The 18890-nt window shown below is 39.3% G+C and overlaps 2 protein-coding genes across 3 annotated transcripts in view; one reads left to right on the forward strand and one right to left on the reverse strand.

Annotated features, from left to right (window-relative positions):
• KCNIP1 (potassium voltage-gated channel interacting protein 1) overlaps positions 1-18890 on the forward strand; it is a 213641-nt gene that overhangs the window by 12613 nt on the left and 182138 nt on the right. The gene's annotated exons all lie outside the window — the stretch shown is intronic.
• On the reverse strand, positions 4790-8323 carry KCNMB1 (potassium calcium-activated channel subfamily M regulatory beta subunit 1). Its single transcript, XM_062501895.1, has 3 exons — positions 8187-8323; positions 6542-6737; positions 4790-5059 (listed from the first exon to the last, which is right to left on the reverse strand). The coding sequence occupies exons 1-3, from the start codon at positions 8321-8323 to the stop codon at positions 4790-4792; spliced, it is 603 nt and encodes a 200-aa protein (XP_062357879.1).

Below are 18890 nucleotides of genomic sequence, written 5' to 3' on the forward strand. Positions count from 1 at the left end.
CACCCTTAGAGGGAGGAATTTCTTCGCAATATCTCATCTAACCATGCCCTCTGGTAGGGGGAAGCCATTCCCCCTTATCCTGTCACTTCAGGCATTTTTCCAACCCGGTCTTATCCAGCCCTCTGGGAGCCCCTTTAGGAGCTGAAAGGGGATCCAAGTTCTCCCCTCTAAAGCTTCCTCTTCTCGTGGCTGAACAACCTCCACTGTCTGACAAAGGGTAACTGCCTCCAATCAATCCTTAGAGTTATTTTTCCTGTATTAGTGTATTTTTGTAACTTCTAGCTAGCATTTACATTTGGAGTTAACACAGTTAACACTAAATACTATTTTCTTTCTATTATCAAAATTACCAAAAGTAATCTATCGGAATTATTTTGTGTGGCTTCTGAATAGTGTTTAGTTTAGAGACCCTAAATTGTTAAAGTTTTTCCTCATTTCCTTATTGAAAAAGCCCCCCCCGAAAAAAAAACCAACCCAATACAAACGTACAAAAAAACCCAAACAAAAACAAAACAAACCCCAAAGAAGTAAAAAAAACCTAAATCAAATTAATAAACTAAACAAATTATCCGTTTTCCCCCTTCAAATCCCCTAAACCAAAAAATAAGCACAAAGTCCCAGTTACTCAGTTGGGAGGCATTTTGTTGTCCAGTGCCATGGGTTTATCCAATGAGCGAGGAATCTCTGAGGATCAGCATCTTCTCAGTGATATCTGCCCTGCTGCTGCTTTCAGGAAATCAGGAAATAAAATAGCACAAGTCAGCAGGATACTGAGCTCAAAATGGTCAGAAGGCACCTGCTACTGCTTAGGTACTGCAAGGCCATGCTGGTGGCTCACAAGTGGCTTGTCAGCAAGTCAGCATAGATCCCTCTTCAGCTCCTGTTGGTGCTGCCTCATCAAAGTTGGAGAAACATTATTTTCTTGCAAGGTGATGTAATCTGAATCGTGCTAATCCAGAAAAACTGCTTCTCTCTAAAAATTTTTGCAATTGTTTTCTTGGTGGTGCAGTTTGGGGTTTTGTTTGGCCTAGGAGGAGTACTAGTTCCCTCAATAACAGAGCTGTAACTTTTGTTCTTTTTCATCTTCCAACAGAATCACCATGATCAAGTCTTATTTGGCATCAAGAAGAAAAACTGTTTGCGAGAGTGCACAGCACTTGAATAATGGGATTTTTAATAATTTCAGGAAAACACTATTATTCATATGGATATATAAAGGGCCTGTACAGCTAAAGTATTCACCAGGGTATAAAAATCTATCCACATTCTTCCTGTGTTCCTTACAGCTTCAAGTCAGCTCAAGTGCTATTCCTGTGGCCTCAGGACCAATGCTGGTGAAAATTATGTATAGTCAAACAGATTTCAATGATGACTTTAATTTCCAGCTGCTTGTGCTGCTACTTCCTTTCTGCTGGCAGTAGTTTTAATGCTTAATATGTACCTTAATTATCTACTCTGCCTTGAGAAAGTGAGTTATGTAACTTCAATGGTCAGTGCTTGTATGGAAGCAATTCTCATAAGAAGTTGTGTGTTTTACTGGATCTCAGAAAAATAGCGCTTGTAATCAGATTTATTGTAGACTTTATGGTATAATCCAATAATTAAAAAAAAAACCAAAAAAACCCAACCAAACAGAAACCTCCAAAGGCTATATTGCTTCTTGCATGCTGCTGTAAGAAGCATGGAGTGTGTTATTAAAACTTCAATCTAGTGAATTATAACTTTTGTAGATTAAAAAAAATAGAAAAACGGAGAGGCTCAAAAGTGTAATTCATCAACCCCGTGCACTGGAAAAAGAGTTTTAAAGTTAAGTGAAAGTGTGAAGAAAAAAGAATATCTGACTTTAAGATCTCAAAGATGTAGAAAATAACCAGCACTGACTGTACACATGAGCAAAGCCTTATTTAAAAATAAGAATAGTCTTCTGTGGTGTTGTTACATTTCGTTTTCTGCAGTAGAATATTTGGCTTTTCACATTAACATGCCTTTTCTTTCAGGCAAAAGAGGAAGCTGTGTTAGGTAAGAAACCAGAAGAATGGAGTTTCCCAATTTTTGTGTGATTTTCCCTCTGCACAACCATTTTAAATTGTAATATTTCTTGTCCAAATAAGAAATTTTACTTTGCTAGAGGAAAGAATTTGTGTAAGGTTTTTCTTCAGGTACTTGCAATGGGCATGAGTTGGAGGGAAATAACCATTTTTATACAACAATTCACTCACTTGATTTTTGGGGGTGATAAGTCTGGAGTCACAGCTTGCACTCTGAATAAATTTTCATCTGCTACTAAGAGGGATAACTGTGATTAGGGAGGTGAGGAGGATGTGGCTTTAGGGGGTAGTCTTGGGAAGCCAAGAGCAGATTTGAGAACAGTTACTCCCGGTCTTCATGTTTCATGCTGAGTTCTGAGCTCAGCAAGATCATGAATTTCTGCTCTTCAAACTCATGTCACTGACTGCTCAGTGAGTGGAGCCACTGGGTCTGTCAGCAATATTCAACCTTCACTGAGCTCTGCTGAGCTGGGAGAGGAGCAGAGTCAAAGTGCTAGGTTAACAATTTGTTGGACTGAGTGTGAAGTAGTCATGACCAAGTTCCACTGTTCAAGCTGGAGACTTTTTAAAACTACTTAAAAATGAAATGAAGTTTTCAAAGAGCCTGTTCACATCTAGCTTGTTCACCCCCTTTGTTACCAGTACAGTGCATTAGCTTCAACAACTATCCTATCTGTAAGCTTACTTTTCCAGCTGTTACCACACTTCTGCCTCAGCTTTTTATGAACTAACAAAACAGGATCCCTTCCCCTTCCCATCCCATTTGGTCACTTGAGCCATCTGTACCTGTGCCAGCTGAACTTTCACTTTCCTGGAATGAGAGAGGTTTGAGTTGTAAATACACACAACTTGTGGTGCACCTCACAAATGTGCGAGCATGTGCTTTCCTCCTTTTGGACATAGTACTCCTGTGTACATTTTTGGGAGTTAGTTGGTTTTTTGTTTGTTTTTCCTTTTTTTGTTTGTTTATTTTTTTCCTTTTTATTTCAGCAACCACTTCCTTTCATTTGCCAATCATAGTGAAAAACAAACTGACATAGTTTTGTTAGTAATGTTGGAAAATGCATGTACTGGGTTAATATTGCAGCCTTTCTTACAATAAACAATACAGAATTGTACCACATTAATGAGAATACTTAAACTGCAATGTAATTAATTTGAATTTCTACCTAAGCCCTGAAACTTCCCTGTGAATGATAGCTCCTAGTGGATCATCAATTGTGTAGTGAAAAAGCTTGTACCAGTTTTGTCCCATATGACAGTCAAATACGGTATGCAGAAAGTATCTCATGTTCCACCTGTGTCCAAGTGCAATTTGAAATCTAGCTGAGAGAAACAGTAATTTTCAGAGAACAGAGGAAAGTCTCTGTACGTGCATCAGAGCATTCTTAGAAGTCTGGGCTCTGGAAATAAATGTGTCTCTTCTGTGAAATACCTTGGTGCTAGGCATGTAAACTTCTGTGGTTATTTTGGCTTGCTGTATTTATTAAGACATCACAGATGTATTTTACTTGTTGTGGTTTAAGAATGGTATTCCTCAATTTAGTGTTCCTACAGAAACAATCCAAACCATGACTTCCTTGCTCACTCCCCTCTTCTCTTCCCCATTTTGATGATCTGGAGAGGACAACTGGAGGCACAAAAGGCAAACAAAGATCATGGGTTGAGATAAGAAAAATTTACTGGAAACATAAATGAAAACTAACAGTTACAGCAACAATACTAAGAAAAGAATGTGCAAGAAATGATTTGCACCCGAGTTCTCACCCCTGACAGTACACAACAGTTCCCTCTGCCATGCTACCCGAGCTGGCAGGCAGCCCTTTCACTTTCCCGGAAAATGAGGTGAGATGCTGCAGAATAACCTCTGGGTCCTGGCCATGGCCCGTCCTGGCTACTGTAGAAATTAACCCTTTCTTGGCTAGAACCAAGACACTGCATTCTTTATATCATAACTTCCTTTTTAGATCAGTTTTAAAATCTATGCAAATGGCACCCAGGTAGCCTTCCTTGAGTGGCACACTTGTCTTAAATAAGGCAAGGCTAAGATTTGAGTCAAATAAAAAACCAAACTTTTGGAATAAGCCACTATAATTTAGTATTACCACACCCTGTATTTTATGCACATATTTCTTTATATGCAATTTGTGTCAGGTGATTAGAGTGCAAATTTTGTAAAGTGTGTGTATGTGTATTTTTGTTTTGAGGGGCTTTGTCCCTTCCCTCTCCCAAGAGCAGAGAGGTCCACGATAAAAACTGTACCTTTTTGCACCATAACAAAACTGCTTTTCTCAACAGATGAATATGCCATGAGTACAGTACTTTGTATTGGTGTACAAAGGTATGAAGTGTGTGTCTGCCAGTGATGATATGGCACCAACTGATCTCAACCAGACAGAAAATTAGCACCCTATCTAAAACGAGGAAGAAGAGTTTAGTAGTAAATGTGGATTGCAGCTTTGTAAAGCAGCTCTACCTCCTAAAGCACAAGGAAACAATGGGGAGTAAATAAGTCTGTGTGTTTATGAGGTGTTTTCAGGCATTCCTGGGAATCAGTTTCACATTTTGTTCTTGTGTAATGGATTAGCATCTGTAGTGGTTGCTATTCAATTTTTTGAATGCGTGCCCTTGAATCGACACCTGGCATATTAAGAGTCACAAAATGCCAATAAGACAGGCAGAACAAATGCATCTTGATATCTTCCAACAATCGCAACAGTCTGTTCTAGATTTGTATTTTTTTACTGCCAAGCAGAAAGAACAGAAACATACTGACTAATTTTTACCAGAACAATAATCAGACATCCACCAGTAAACATGAGTGTGGGCCAGAGGAAAGCAAAGAGGAGGCCTTTTGAAGGATAAAGTCTGCTTAAAATGACGTTGGTCTGTGTTCCTCCTGGGTCATAGTAACACGGGAAAATCTGGTATTTTTTGAAATTGCTTGCAATTGTTTCAATTCGTGCTTTAACTTCTTTAGAGTTCTCCACCTTGTCTGGGACGTATGAGCACTGAAATAAGAAATCAAGGTGATTCATTAAAACAAATACTCCAAAGTTTTTAGTTAAGTCAGATTGAGTGAAAAAATCATTCTAGTACTGGCAAAATCTTCTGTGGCTTGGCATCCCTGGGGATTGTCCTGGTTTCATTGTCCATTTGCCATGTCACACTTCCCTGTTTCCATCAGCATGTCTAGTGTGCAGATTTACAGATTGGAGTTATGTTGTTGGAAACCAATAACATGCATGCTCAAAAAACCCCTGCAGTCTTTGACACTGTTGTTTCATTATTATAGTGCCAAGCTTCAGTTCCTAACAGAGCTTCTAGGCACTGCCACAGGTGGAACTGTTCCTCGTGCAGAAATTCACACTGGCTTGTCCGTGTGCACAAGAATGAAGTTGTTTCGCTGCATGCCTCTAGTTGTAAATAGTAGGAAAATACAACACACAATGTTGGAGGCTTCCTACTTGTTCATGTAAAACAGAGCTATTTTGACCTGTAGTAATAATGCTGAGTTTTTTAGTTTTCAGTGGAAATAGACTTTGAAGCAGTAATTATTTTGTTGTGGTTGTACATAAACTTTTTTTCCCCTGCAGTATTATTTTGTGTATATAATAACGCTTGAAGGTACTAAACTGGAACCTGGCCAAGGCAAAAGCAGGGATGGTTCCTGACCTGAAAATTTTACTTGCTTTAATGCAATTAGGGAGGGCATCAATAAGTTTGCCTCCTTCTGCAGTGAACAAAACTCTTGTTTCCATCTATGGTTGGTAATTTCTGTTTGGTCCTTCACTGCATATAGTTCTCCCTGAGACAGTCATAAAGATAGGCATTAGCTAGAAAAAACCTCTTCAGCTGAAGCGTTCTATGCTCCTAGGTTTGTTCTGTGGGAAGCTCTAACCTATATAAATGCTTTGCACTTGGAATCTGAGGGTGTTTGTTTTGGATTCTGAAAGTACTTCAGTCTTGGGCATCTAAGATCTGAAGAATTTTCACTGATTTGTTTCTTCTTTCTGTCTAAAGTGTGCATCATGTTGCCATTTTCTCCTCCTTTATTCCCTGCTTCATAATATACACCTGAAAACCAATTAAGATTGGGATTTGTGCTCTTTGGATGATTTTAAATTTGATGTCTCTTGTGCTTATTCAACAAGGAACTGAGCAAGCCACAGCTTATAAACAATTTGTTAAAATGGGTCTTCAACTGGGAGGCTTACATGCTTCAAAATGTTCATAAGTGTTGTATATTCATGTTGGTGTAATTCCTTAAAAAGTATTAACTTAGTATTTAATGTAATGTTTAAAATAAACTACAAAACTGTGTAATTTCTGGAATGTTTTAAAATTGCCTTGGTCTAAGCCCAGACACTAACATGTAAAAGATGAGTAACTCCTGCTGTTACTGTGCTTCTTGGTTTAAAAGCTGTCAGCTCCTCTCCTCAACAGTGTTAGATAACAGCACAGAATGAGTATGCAATCTGTGTTGCAAGTACCTTAGGATTTCTTTCCAGCGTATCTTCAGTCTGGTAGAGCATGACTTCCTGTCCTGAGGCTGTCAGATTAACCCACACCTGTAGACAGGGATAAGGAAAGATCTCCTCATTCTCTGAGCCTTCACTGTTTGGGCAGAAAACTTTGTCCTTGATGTTGGCTTTGAGTACCTTGCACACAGTTTCTGTTGTCCAAACACTGCAAAAACAAAACAAAACAAAAGGTATTCCTCTGAAACTCTTCAGAAGCATCTGTTGCAAGCTGCATGTGGAAATATATCTGTGTGTGGTGGCTTGTCTTGTGTTCAAGCAGGATAGCTGCTCCACCCTGTTTTGATGAACTGTGCCCACGCGGAACGTGTGGCTGCACCTGGAGAAGGGCTGCCGCAGTCAATGAGCTTGGGAAAGCATTTTTGTTGTTTTTTGCTGTTTTTGCTGTTGTTTTTTATGCATTCTGTGGTTTTCGATTACATTCTGAACTCCCCATCTGTAACTGGCTTCATGTTATTCGAGAAAGAAAAATTGCTATGGATTTTAAACTTTGGTAGTAAATACCTGGAATGCAGTATACTTCATTCCAGTCTCAGAAATATTTTAACAGGTTTCATTCAATAAGCCTCAGAACTTAGATCATTATCTGTGTTTTTCCCCATCTCCCTTTTTCTTTATTGCATGGGTCTCTTGCGTAAATAAGTAGCAGGATTTTTTCTGGAAAAGATTAATTTCTGCCATTGTTTATCTGTTTTTCCTAAGGGTTACGTTTCTGTAATTGATTACACATTAAATTTTGCTCACAGTAGTACACTTTGGTGGCAAAGAAAGTCAAGAGACAGCCTCCCTCCAGTTCTTCTGAAACTACTCTTGATACATGTATACATCTTTTGTAATGTACTCTGGAGGCAGGAAAATAAGTAAGTGAATTACTGTGTTTTAAAGAGTATGTATTTCAAATAGTTTTGAGATCAAAGGTGCTCTAGCAAGAAGAATGAGGTGGATGTTCTTGCTTTCTCTGTCATAAGTCTTGAAATATGAACAAGCGAGCTGTACTCTTTGTCTTATTACTTTGATATTTTGCAAATTGATTTTGTATGTGTAGGCAGAACTTGCAAAATTAAATAAAAGGGTGGACATTAGTAGCTCCTTCAGCATTCATTATGTTCTGTAATATTTGGTGTGGCACACCGGGTTATTGAAGGTGCTAGTTTCTTATGATGGTTAATTTGGAAGTAAGATTCAAATTGTTGAGTGAACAATTTTACCATTACTTCTATTGCTCAGGTTTTATTAAACTCGACACTGTCCTGCCCATGAAAGAGCTTTGTTGAGCTGTTTTTATTTTATTCAAGACTTGGCTTTTAATTGTCAAGCTTTGATAAGCATGATTGGCTTTTTGATTCTAGAGTAAATATTCTGATTTATTTAGCTCTGAGGAGAATAATTTCCTCTTTTTTTCTGTGCTCACTTGTGCCTGATGAATTCTTGGCACACTTTACTTTTTTCTCTTCTGTCTTAAATCCGTATGAGCTCTTTTAGAACACTTTGTTTATTGTACAATATACTTACGTATATGATACCACTTTTAATTATAGTATATAATGCTAACAGGAAAAAGAATAGCTTTGTTTCATAAACAAATGACTTTTATTACCTCTTAGTGTAAAATGGCACAATGGTGATCCCAATAAAAAAGTACATCATCATGGAGCATGCAACCATTCCCAGTCCCAGGCAGAGGGCTCTCGTCTCCCCTCGCTTTTGTGCAGTCACCAACTTCTTTCCCATCATGATTTAAACTTGTGAAACTTGAATGACCTCTTTTTGGTGTAAAATACAATATGGAAAAGAAAGGGAAAATATGACAGTTATTGTAGTTAATGTAACAAGTTTCTGAAATATAATCAATGGAGAAACAGCCCCATTTTTGCAAAAAACTAGAACTAAAAAAAAGCCCAATCAAACTTGCTGTGTTTTTTTGTAATCTTTAGACTCCTCTTTTACTTTTTTAATTTATCGTGTAGTACCTTAAGAACTGCACATGTGTGTGTGTAATCCAGGAGGTTAGATTCTGTTAACAGTCCAGTTGTCCTCAGCCTTAATTCAGTCTCTTTTATGTTACTGCCTCTCTGAAGTTAGAGTTGTTTTGCTGTGTATTGGTAAAGGCTGCATGTAGGGAAAACGTTCCCAGAGTAGAAACATTTTTTACATTATGCCTTTTCTTCTGGAGTAGTTTGAAATAGGGTTGTCATATATCAAAAGAACTGAAATAATTAAAAATTTAGTATTTGAGATTACTGACCTCTGAATGTTTGCTTGGCCTTGCCCATTCAGAGGTGCTCCAAACCTGCTGTCCAAGGAGTGTTGGAACAACTCTGGGGAATGAGCTCTTGGGCAGAGCTGTTTGAAGCTGAGCTCAGAACTGACTGGCATCAGCCCCTCCACTCCCTTGAAAAGGAGCATTTTAAATTATCTACCACAAATGATCCATAATGTTCTGTTGAAGAGAATCTGAAAATTATTGCCAAGAGTCCATATGCCATTAAATCGTTACAAGTGACATAAAGGTTTCTATAGAAATAATTCAGAGCTTTCACTACGAGTTCAACCCACCACCAGTATCTGCTGCACTGACAGCTGTGATTGCAGGTTTGTGGGGCTTTATTTTTTCATTAAAACATGGCAAAAGCCGTTTTTGTGGAAACTACAAGACTGGCAAGGTTTGTATGGGCTTTCTGGAGATGAGAGCCGAGCAGAAGGAGAGAAAGGAAATGTTAAATTCATGCCAAATCAGTTTTCCTTTCTGCTCTGCACAAGGCAGTGAGTAGTGCACAGCTTTAGACAGTGCATTTTCAGGATTTCAGTTTCAGGTGTGTGCAACTTGTTAGTGTTTATCCTTACTGGCTGGCCTTCAGGATGGCATAGTTCCTGCCTAAATCTGCCTGTGTTCAGACTTAAATTTATATACAGTGTAAGACAAGCAGAAACCAAAGTTGGCAAACAGGCTCTTCAGGTTACTTGTGAGTAGATGGTCTCCAGCTGCTGCAGGCTGGCAGAACGGTGGTGTGAGTGCAGGTAGGGGACTGTGCTAAATTTGGTGAAAGATGAGATACACCTCAAAGCTATGAGCATCAGCTCTTCAAGGAATGAAGGGAAATATATTCGGAATGTTGTTTCCTTTCCTGCTGCTTCTGGTTTTCACTGGTAAAAATGCCTCACTTTGACTGTTTAATGATCAGAGGAAAAAGGTATTTGAAAATTAACATCCTGCTGCTTTTAGACTGCTAAAACATCAGAATGGTAGTTCTGTTAGCAATAAAAATATAGATGTCTGTGGACAGTAAAACAGCTTTAGTCATTTAGCAGAACTTGTGGTTAGTTGCAGATTTTAAGTTTATATTTTGAAGTTGGTAGTATGCGATATCATCGAAGTGGAAGCCGGTCTTTAGGTGTCCCTGGAAACTAAACAAGTTATTTTTAGAAAACTGAGTTTTGTCCACTTTCATATTTAAGTCTACTTTATATGAAGCATCCACATCCACTGGCAATTTTTCATAAAGCATTTTGAGAGTAATTGTTTTTCTGATGATCACATATAACTCATTGGCATTGTAAGAAGCATCTCAATTTGAAAATTGCCCTGGATTAACTTTCAGTGTTTGCTGCCATTGGAGTTTAACAGGGAATGTGAGCTAATGCCCTTAAGTGAGGCTGTACTGTATTTTGCTCGATCAATGGAGTTGCAGGTAGAACATGAGTTATCAAATATAGGCATCAAATGATCCCAGCGTGTTCATGCTACACCTGCACACTCACGTGTAACTACATAGAGAGGGACATGCAGCAAGGAAACTAGTACAACAAGTGTCAGCAACTGATCCTTGGAACCTTCTGTCATTTCTTTTAGTTTTGAAAATGGGAAATAACACTTAAAAAATCTGAAGAAATCCGAAGTACTTAGAAAATTGGAACACTGTGCAATACAGTACCTAAATACCAACTGTTAATGAGCTGGGTCTCCTTTACCTATTGTGCATCTTGATCAGAGGGGGAAGTGGAATAAAGGAACATTATCAGCCCTGTAGCACAGGCCCTGAGAACAAATGGTACTGGAGTAGCAGGTCCCTGTACCACACTGGGGAGAAAATGATGGATGAGTGAAATCCTGTGTTATTAGCAAGAAATTCTTACATACAGTAACAATGACTAATCTTCAATTTTCTCTGAGAAACTGAAAAAATGACACTGGTATTGCCACTGTGACTTGTGGAAAATATCTAGCGTCCTAGAGCTGTTTACAATATTGAATTTTGATGAACACAGAATTGTCCCATTTAAGCTGAGAAATACTGGGTTAATCAAGCCCCTCATTACATGGAAAACAAGAACTGTGGGACTATTAATCAAAGGATTAATAAGAAATCTAATTGCCCCAAAAGTCTGCTTGAACGTCAGCCACACATGCGGTGGATGTAGCACCAAACTGATCCTCCTAACAATCTAAAACTAGCGGACTATCTCTTTAAGACACAAAAGGAACTTGTATATGTAAACTGGAAATTTTTCTCAAGTGGCCCAGAGGTTAAATGAAGTGTTGTTCCCCATCCTGACACCAGACTGACTTCTGGACCCTGGCTCTCTGCAAGGGCTGCTAAGTGATGCTGCCTGCCTTTGCTCCCCAGTTCAGAGAATTGCTCCTCCCATGAAGGGAATGAGGACATGTAAATTATGCAGAGAATGTTAACAAGAAAGGTTCATCTAAAAATTTCACCACAAGTGTCTCTATAGATAGAAAAAGTAAACAATTAGGTCTTCAGGCAATGTAAAACAAGGGCATTTACATCATTGTTGTGTTGCTGTAGCAAATTAGCTGTAAATTGAAACACGTGTGCTTTTTTTTTTCTTTCTTTCTTACATAAATATTCGTATGTACCGGTGCTGAAAATCCCTAATTTTCTGGCTCTCAAGACAAAACAAAGTTGCATACATATAGAGAAACATGTTTACTTGAAATTTCTTTACTGTTTAAAAAGTTAATTTTTTGAGATTAAAAGAATCTTCTGTCTCTTTGTTTTATGTATATTAGGAGTGTTGAAATAGCTGAATTATTGTTTCCTCTGACAAAACCATTAAATCTTTTAAAATTAAACATTGCAGAAGGCTTGGTTGGCCCAGGAATGGGTAAAATTGAATTGGAAGATGTTGAAGTGTACAAAGCAAGGCTTAGTCCAGCCTTCAAGAGAATATGTAAATGTATTTTTGTACTGCAGATGACGTGGTTCCATACCTATTAAGAATGTATAAACTGCAAATATTTTGATAATGTTCCCTCTGCCTAATCTTTTTCAGTCCAGTTGAATTATACAGTACATTGGCTGTGCAATTTTGATGTATAATAATTGCATTCATAGCTGCTAGTGATAATCTCAGGGATGCCATCCGCTCAGGTTTCAAACAGTCCCCTGTTTTAATTAGAGAGATATTTGATGCTTGGCAGGAAATCTCTACCTCCTTCTACTCTCCCATCTTTGGAGGAATTTCCAGTGATGTGACCTCAGTGAGTTCAGATGGAACCTCTCTCAAGCTATTCCAGACTGCTCTTAATTTGGGTAAGGTAAGAATAGCAATGATGAATTTCTCCTGCTTGCAAAAGAAAGGCTGCTAAATCCCCCTCTTGAATTTTGGTTTAAAAGGCTGGGAATAAATATTAGCAGTGAGGTAGTGGTGTGGTTTTTTTTGGTTTGTTTTTTCTTCGAGCTGGTGAATCTCCAGTGAACACTTATGTATTGCTCTCAGATGGATATTATGTTTCAATACAATGTCATACCAAACAGCATGATGAAAGTCATCCACATCTCTAAAGTGATGAGGACTTTTTAAACAGACCTGTACCCTTTGGTCTCCACTGCTTCTGCATTCTAAACAGCCATTTGTTTTCTCCTGACAAATGCCAACTTAAGACACTTTGTTATATGCTCAGAACACCTTGTACAGACAAAATAAAAATTGCCAGCCATGCTGGATTTGTAAGAGGAGCACAGTACTTGGTGACAATTAATTGGCCAAATGCTTTTTGTGCGAATCAGTAGCCAAAAGTTTTAGATTTATAAATTTGAGCTCTGTACTGGTTATGTTACTGGAGCAGAGCTCATCTTTACACACTTAGGACTCTCTCTAGGTAGAGTTAGTTGGATCATTCACACTTGCTTATCTGTGTTTCCATCAGTACTTCAACACTGCTTAGATTCTTCCTTTCTGTTTCAATCCCATGATCATTGTTTTGTCCTCTGCTGCCCCACCACTTAAAACAGGCTATAGTCAAAACTGCATTTCTGTTAGCACTTTCTTTCCCTTTCCACACCCTCCGTTTCTTGCTGGAACTAAGGGAGTGCTGAGGCCAGGGAACACCACTATTTTTTTTCATTACTTAGTAAGCTTTCTGCATGTCTGGGGCCACAAATAATATATGTGACAGAATGAAGTGATGCTGAGTGCACTGAAAAATTTCTCATGTAGTTGTCTTGGAAACCCAGGACAGCAATATTTTGACTCTATAACATTATACAACTGTATATTTTATGAAATATGCTGCATAATTTTGCTTTATTACTGAACTGTTTACTGGATGTGACACTAGAGTGAATTAAAGAGGTTAGCTTTTTTAATTGTCTAAAACCATATGCAGTTGCTTAAGACTAATTCTGTTAGCTTTTAAACATGGTGGTTCTTAAAAAAAGAATAAAAATGGAGGAAAAAAAGAAGATCCTTGCTCAGTTCAGCTATTTTGAAATCTTTCTGGAGTACTCTTTTGTTTTGATTCAGTGCTGGAGAGAGCTGCACAGAAGGAATCAGTTTAAGAGCAGATTTTTTGGAAGCCTTCAGGAGTTTGTGTGCCTGATTCTTCTCTAACTTAGGGGTAGGTGAGAACAGCCTCTAGAGTAATGCTGAACACTCAAAGCCACCAAACTTCTAAGAGCAGAGGTGCATTTACCATTACAGTGAATAACAACTATGTTCTTACATGAGCTACAGGCTCTTAATTTGTAAAAATATTACTGTTACCTTTGCTGCAGTTGTGAAGAATGACTAGATTGCATCCAGTTACAAAAGAGACAACTCAGTCTGCATACTACAGAAAAGTTACCTGCACTCTCCTCCACTGTGCTGCAGATAGAGAACAAAAAGCCTTTTGCTTCCCAAAACACTCTACTTTTAAAACCACAAAGCTTCACGTGCTCCTAAGGGAAAACAGTTTTTTAGAAATATACTCACAGTTTTTGATGAAACGCTGCTTTCTCTGATGAAAAAAGTATGTTACATGACAGACTTGGGAGAGTAGTGGAGCTCAGAGCTGAAAGTGACTTTTATTACTTTTCTTTGTTCCTTTCCTGTACTTCTCTGGGTTTGCTTTGCTGTGGCTGAACTCCAAACTCAGTTCCCCTATTACAAAGCCTTTTGTAACCATAAATGGTAAGGTATGAAAGAGCACTGTCCTTTTGGAAATTAATTGCTGGAAACCAGGAAGCCACAATGGTTAGACTGAGCTTTCTCATACACTAGAGTCCCTTTACGACACAGTCTAGTGGATTTGTGTTAAACTATGGGCCTACTCTGCTTGTACAGCTCTTTTAATTTAGAAATCTGACAGATCTTTTGGGTAAGATTTAAGCAATTGAACTGTATTGATGACCAGTGGTATTGATTCTTAATAACCTGAGCCATTACCAGCTGTGTGGGAATGCTTTTTTGCCACTGTTTTCAGTGAGTTTGGATGCAACAGGTGCTAAAATTCAGACTGTACACCAGAGCCTCATAGATAAGAGCACCTATCATGTTACAGGTGCATTAGTGTCTAGCATGTTCCTCTAGCCAAAAAGCCAAGCCTGCTTCTGAGACTTATAAACAGATAACTCCAAGCACAGACCTTCAGAAAAGAGCTAATTAAAAGTATTTTTAATATTTTTTGGAGGAGGAAACTCTATTATTGGGAGCCTAAAGGAATTTAAATTAGTTAATCCAGTAGAATCATAAGGAGAGAATTGCAAACCAGGGTAGGATATTTGCACCTCCCTCCCTGATTTAAGTATCTCATAATTAGCTGTTTCAGTTTAAGCAGTTCTTCTAAACTTGCTTTTGGTAAAAGATTTGTAGTTGACAAGCTCAAAATATTCATGCTGTCTAAAGACAACTTATGAATCTCCTTCAGTAGGACCCTTTTGGACTATTACAGATCCAGAAGCAAGCACACAAAGCTAACCTAGATTTAGATAACTAAATAGATGTCATTTGAGTGATAATTTCCCATAATTCTTTTAAAAATGAGCAATGCTTCAACTTGGAATATCTTGCCATATCTGTAAATTAGTGAAGTACACTAGTGCACTTCAAATTACCAGCCTCCAGAACTGCAAGTAGCTTTCTGACAAATTAAAGGGAATTAATACATATTTCTGAGGATTTATTTTCCCTGTAGAGTGATAACGGAAGAAAAATCATGAGAGAAAATGTGTGGTTCTGAAAGTGACATTGTGTAAATGCAAGCATACAAGGATTGTAGGTTTTGCTTTGTAAATAAAAGTATGAGGGACTGTAAACATTTCAGCAATGGCAGGGAACAAGAGCTTCTGGTGTTCACTTGCTGTACTGCTCTGCTATGAGTACTTGCTGCTGTCCTTTGGGCACCATCTGGATTGTAGAGTGCTTTGTTCCTGCCCCTACTGGTCCTCACATCCAGCCATTGCAGGGACACTCAGAATCCCAGAGAGTTCCTGACCCTACCAAGGAATCCATCTGACTTTGCTGGTACGCTGAAACTTCAGGGGAGTCTGGTTTGATCCCACATGCTACTGAACAGTTTGTTCTTCTAATGTCACATGAATTAAACTTATTCAGTGTTTGCAGGTGACCTGTTCCAAATTAAGCTGCCTATATCATTTATCATTTACTCAGTGGTGTTGTCTTAAGGGTCTTCAGAAACAATTGATCCATGTACAGTCTGGCCTGGGCATTTTGGGAGTTTAGTTTCCTGCTAAAGGACTAGAGCAGCCTAGGAAGTGGGAGTTGGTGTAAAAGACATGCTCCAGTATTGGTTATTATGAACAGAATTGCTTGTTCCATCCTGGTGCTAGAGCTGCCTGTCTGAAGAGCTCTCGATTAAATCTAAGTTATATCCTTCAGAGACTTTCAGATAGGCTATTATTCATCTGGTTGCTAAAATAGTTGCAGAAATTCCCTGCTGAAATTCAGTAGATCTCCCTCAGCTGTTTTTGATACTTGTAGCCATAGTTTTTGAGCATCTCAGTCTTGAGCAAGCTCATCTGCGTGTGGGTGTTGTGACAAAAAAAAAATGCTGCTATTTCTGCATTATGGTTGAAAAATAAAAATCATCACACAGGATTTGTATTCCTGAGGATGGGAGCTTTGGTCCTCCCAAGTTGTGGGGCCTTTGTTCTGTGCCCTGGGAAATTCTCTTTTCCTGTGACCATAGGTCTGTTGTCCAGGCTCTGAAGCACCTGATCCTTCTATCTTAGGTTAACTCTATTTATGGCACACTGACCTACTGTGTAAAGTCAGCTGTATTTTTTACAGGGCCTTAAATCCTAGAGCTTCTGATACTCTTTCTCAGGATTCAAATAGCCATAATTTTCCTTTTACTTCCATTTCTAAATAAGATAAACTGAATTCAACAAAGGGTGCTTCAATTGTGACTGAAGACCACCAGCATTAGGAACAAATGGGTGTGATGCATAATAACTAAAGCAATTCAAATGTCATTTACTAACTGTTCTTTATAGATAAACTTGAGGCTGGAACTCACAGAAACCCTTTCCTATCTTTGCAAAAGCTTTGCAGCTGTGTAATTTTCTTCAGCTCCTTTTAACTGTGCAATCCCTAAAATGTTGTTTCTTTAATTTAATAGGATTTCATACACTGCTTCTTTTTCTAAGAGTATTTTTTGGTCACTTTTTGACCCAGTGTGTATTTATTACCTGCAAGAGCTGTGGGAAGGATCTTCCCAGCTTAACTATGTATTACCTAGTGAGATACCTTCCCTGTGCTCAATCTTCTGTCTCAGTAGGTTTCTTTGATGGCCTATTCCAGCTTTAAATATTTGGGTAATTTTTGTAGTATAAGGCTTTCTTGTCTGCACTGAACAGAAGAGACTCAAAGCTGTCTCCTGGGGTTGTGAAAAAAGGGACAAGCCACTCCTGGATGGCAGCTGGATTGAGCTGTCTGTAAGACAGTCATTGCAGGCTTCAGTATCAATTTGAAAGCAGAGCAGTGATGGATACTTCAGTATTGAGAGGGTTTCAGAAGATCAGTAAATGAGCAAATGTGATTTTCATGAAAGGATTGCTAGGCTGAATGCGTTTTTCAATCTCCTTCACACTCAGACAGATTTGGTGCCATCTCCTCTTGCCCTGACCCATGTAAAGTTGTGTGGTTTCACATGCCTTCAAGTGCAAGAGCTGCCAGAGAAACAGACTGTTAGATAACGCAATATTTCCTAGCAGAGAAGCTCCAGGTACTGGGAGTATGACTGCCCTTTTCATTTGAATTTCTCCTTGCTTACTCCATGAACACATACATACACTGCTTCAGCTAGTCCCTCTTGCACGTCCTCAGGCTGGGAATCAGGAATTCCAAGATGCTCGGGAGGCAGAAGGCCGTGCTCTCTGCTGTCTGCATGCTGTAAGCCATCCTGGTGGAAAGAGGAGGCTGCCTGAGGGGTTAGAGTCTCAGCACCAGCTGGGGTACCCTGGAGGAGGCTAAGCTTCAGCAGCCCTAGCCTTTGTTCTATAGGGCACAGCCTGATCTTAGACTTGGATTTTAGGCTCTTGGTTGCAGCAGAGCATCTATATTTCTTATTCAGCCTTCTAGGGAGTAAACATTTGGTTCAGATCACTTTGCCATTTTAACAGAATGAGGCATGAGGAAAAGGTAATAAAAGACTGAACCTCGCTTTGAAATCCTTTGTATGTAGCATAAATTGTAAGTTAATAGAAACCACTGCAAAGGCCTGAGTGTGATTCAGTACAGACACACTTTAAGCTATGCAAGTCAATGCATTTTGCATTGAGGTGCCAGAGGCACGGGGACTCTGGAACTCCCTGTTTCCCTGGCACCCTGCATAGCACCTTCCAGGCAGCAGCTGGGAGAGGCCAAGGGTGGCTCATCTGGGAAAGCAGTGATTTGCCAGTGGGGTTGAGAAGGACATGGTGTCCAGAAGCTTCCCTGGAGCTGTTGGCTGTGCTGAGTGCAACACCAGCTGGCCAGGCACTTTGTGGTTTCTTACAGCAGAGGGTAGTGTTACCTGTGTCTGGAAATAGAGACTGCTTCAAAATGATGGCTCTATTCAGCCTGCTTACTTCAATCTGATGTTGAGTTGTTAAACATTTATGGCAGATGTATGTATGCATCTTTACTGCTTTACTGATTTTTTTTTTTTCTGTGAAGGAAATACACAACCCATTAGTTCTTTGACTCTTTTACACAGTGCTGATATTTAGCTTGTAAAGCTTCACAGGCTGCTATTTTCTGAGAGCATTCCTGTATAGTAGCTTCCTCCGGTAGCATTTTGTCTTACTGCTTTATTTTGGGTTTTATTTTATTTTTTCAAATGTCATACCTTTTACAGAAATACATTTCCTCTGATAACTGCCTCCCATGTGCATGAGAACAAATTTGCAGTATAACCTAATTAAAGATGACTGTGTAACTACTGTTCCCAGCTGCTCAGCAGCCCTCGTAGGTGATTCTGGGAATCTCCATCCTGGCAGGCAGCTGTGGGCAGTAGCCCCCCACCCCACATGTGCCCCTGGTCCTGCTGGCTCTGGGCAGTGCCACACACAGAGGCCAGCTGATGCTGTGGTGCCCCAGATGATGTGTTGTCTGACTTGGCAGAAGAACCTGTGCTCGTAGTTTGTTTCTGAGGAAACAGTGATGACTCTCAGCCACCTAAAGGCTGAAGTCCTTGAGCCAGGATGTGTGCCACATCCCTTGGGCCTCCTATATGCCTCTAGCATTAGCCATGTCCTTATTGGGCTAACAGGGTGTTGTGGTTTGACTCTGGCCAGATGCCAGGCACCCACAAAGGCCCCTTGCTCACCCTCCTCTGCAGCTGGACAGAGGGGAGAAAATATGATTGCAGGTTCATGAGTTGAGATAAAAACTGGGAGAGATTGCCCACTAAAAATCATCAAGAGCAAAACAGTCTCAATTTAGAGATATAAAATAAATTGCTAACAAAATCAGAACAGGATAATGACAAGCAAAACAAGCCCTTGAAAACACCTTCTTCCCACCCCTCTCTTCTTCCCAGCTGTATCTCCTACCCCGGCAGTAGAAGGAGGCAGGG

This window comes from Cinclus cinclus, chromosome 14 (genome assembly GCF_963662255.1).
Source record: "Cinclus cinclus chromosome 14, bCinCin1.1, whole genome shotgun sequence".
Lineage (NCBI taxonomy): Eukaryota > Metazoa > Chordata > Aves > Passeriformes > Cinclidae > Cinclus > Cinclus cinclus.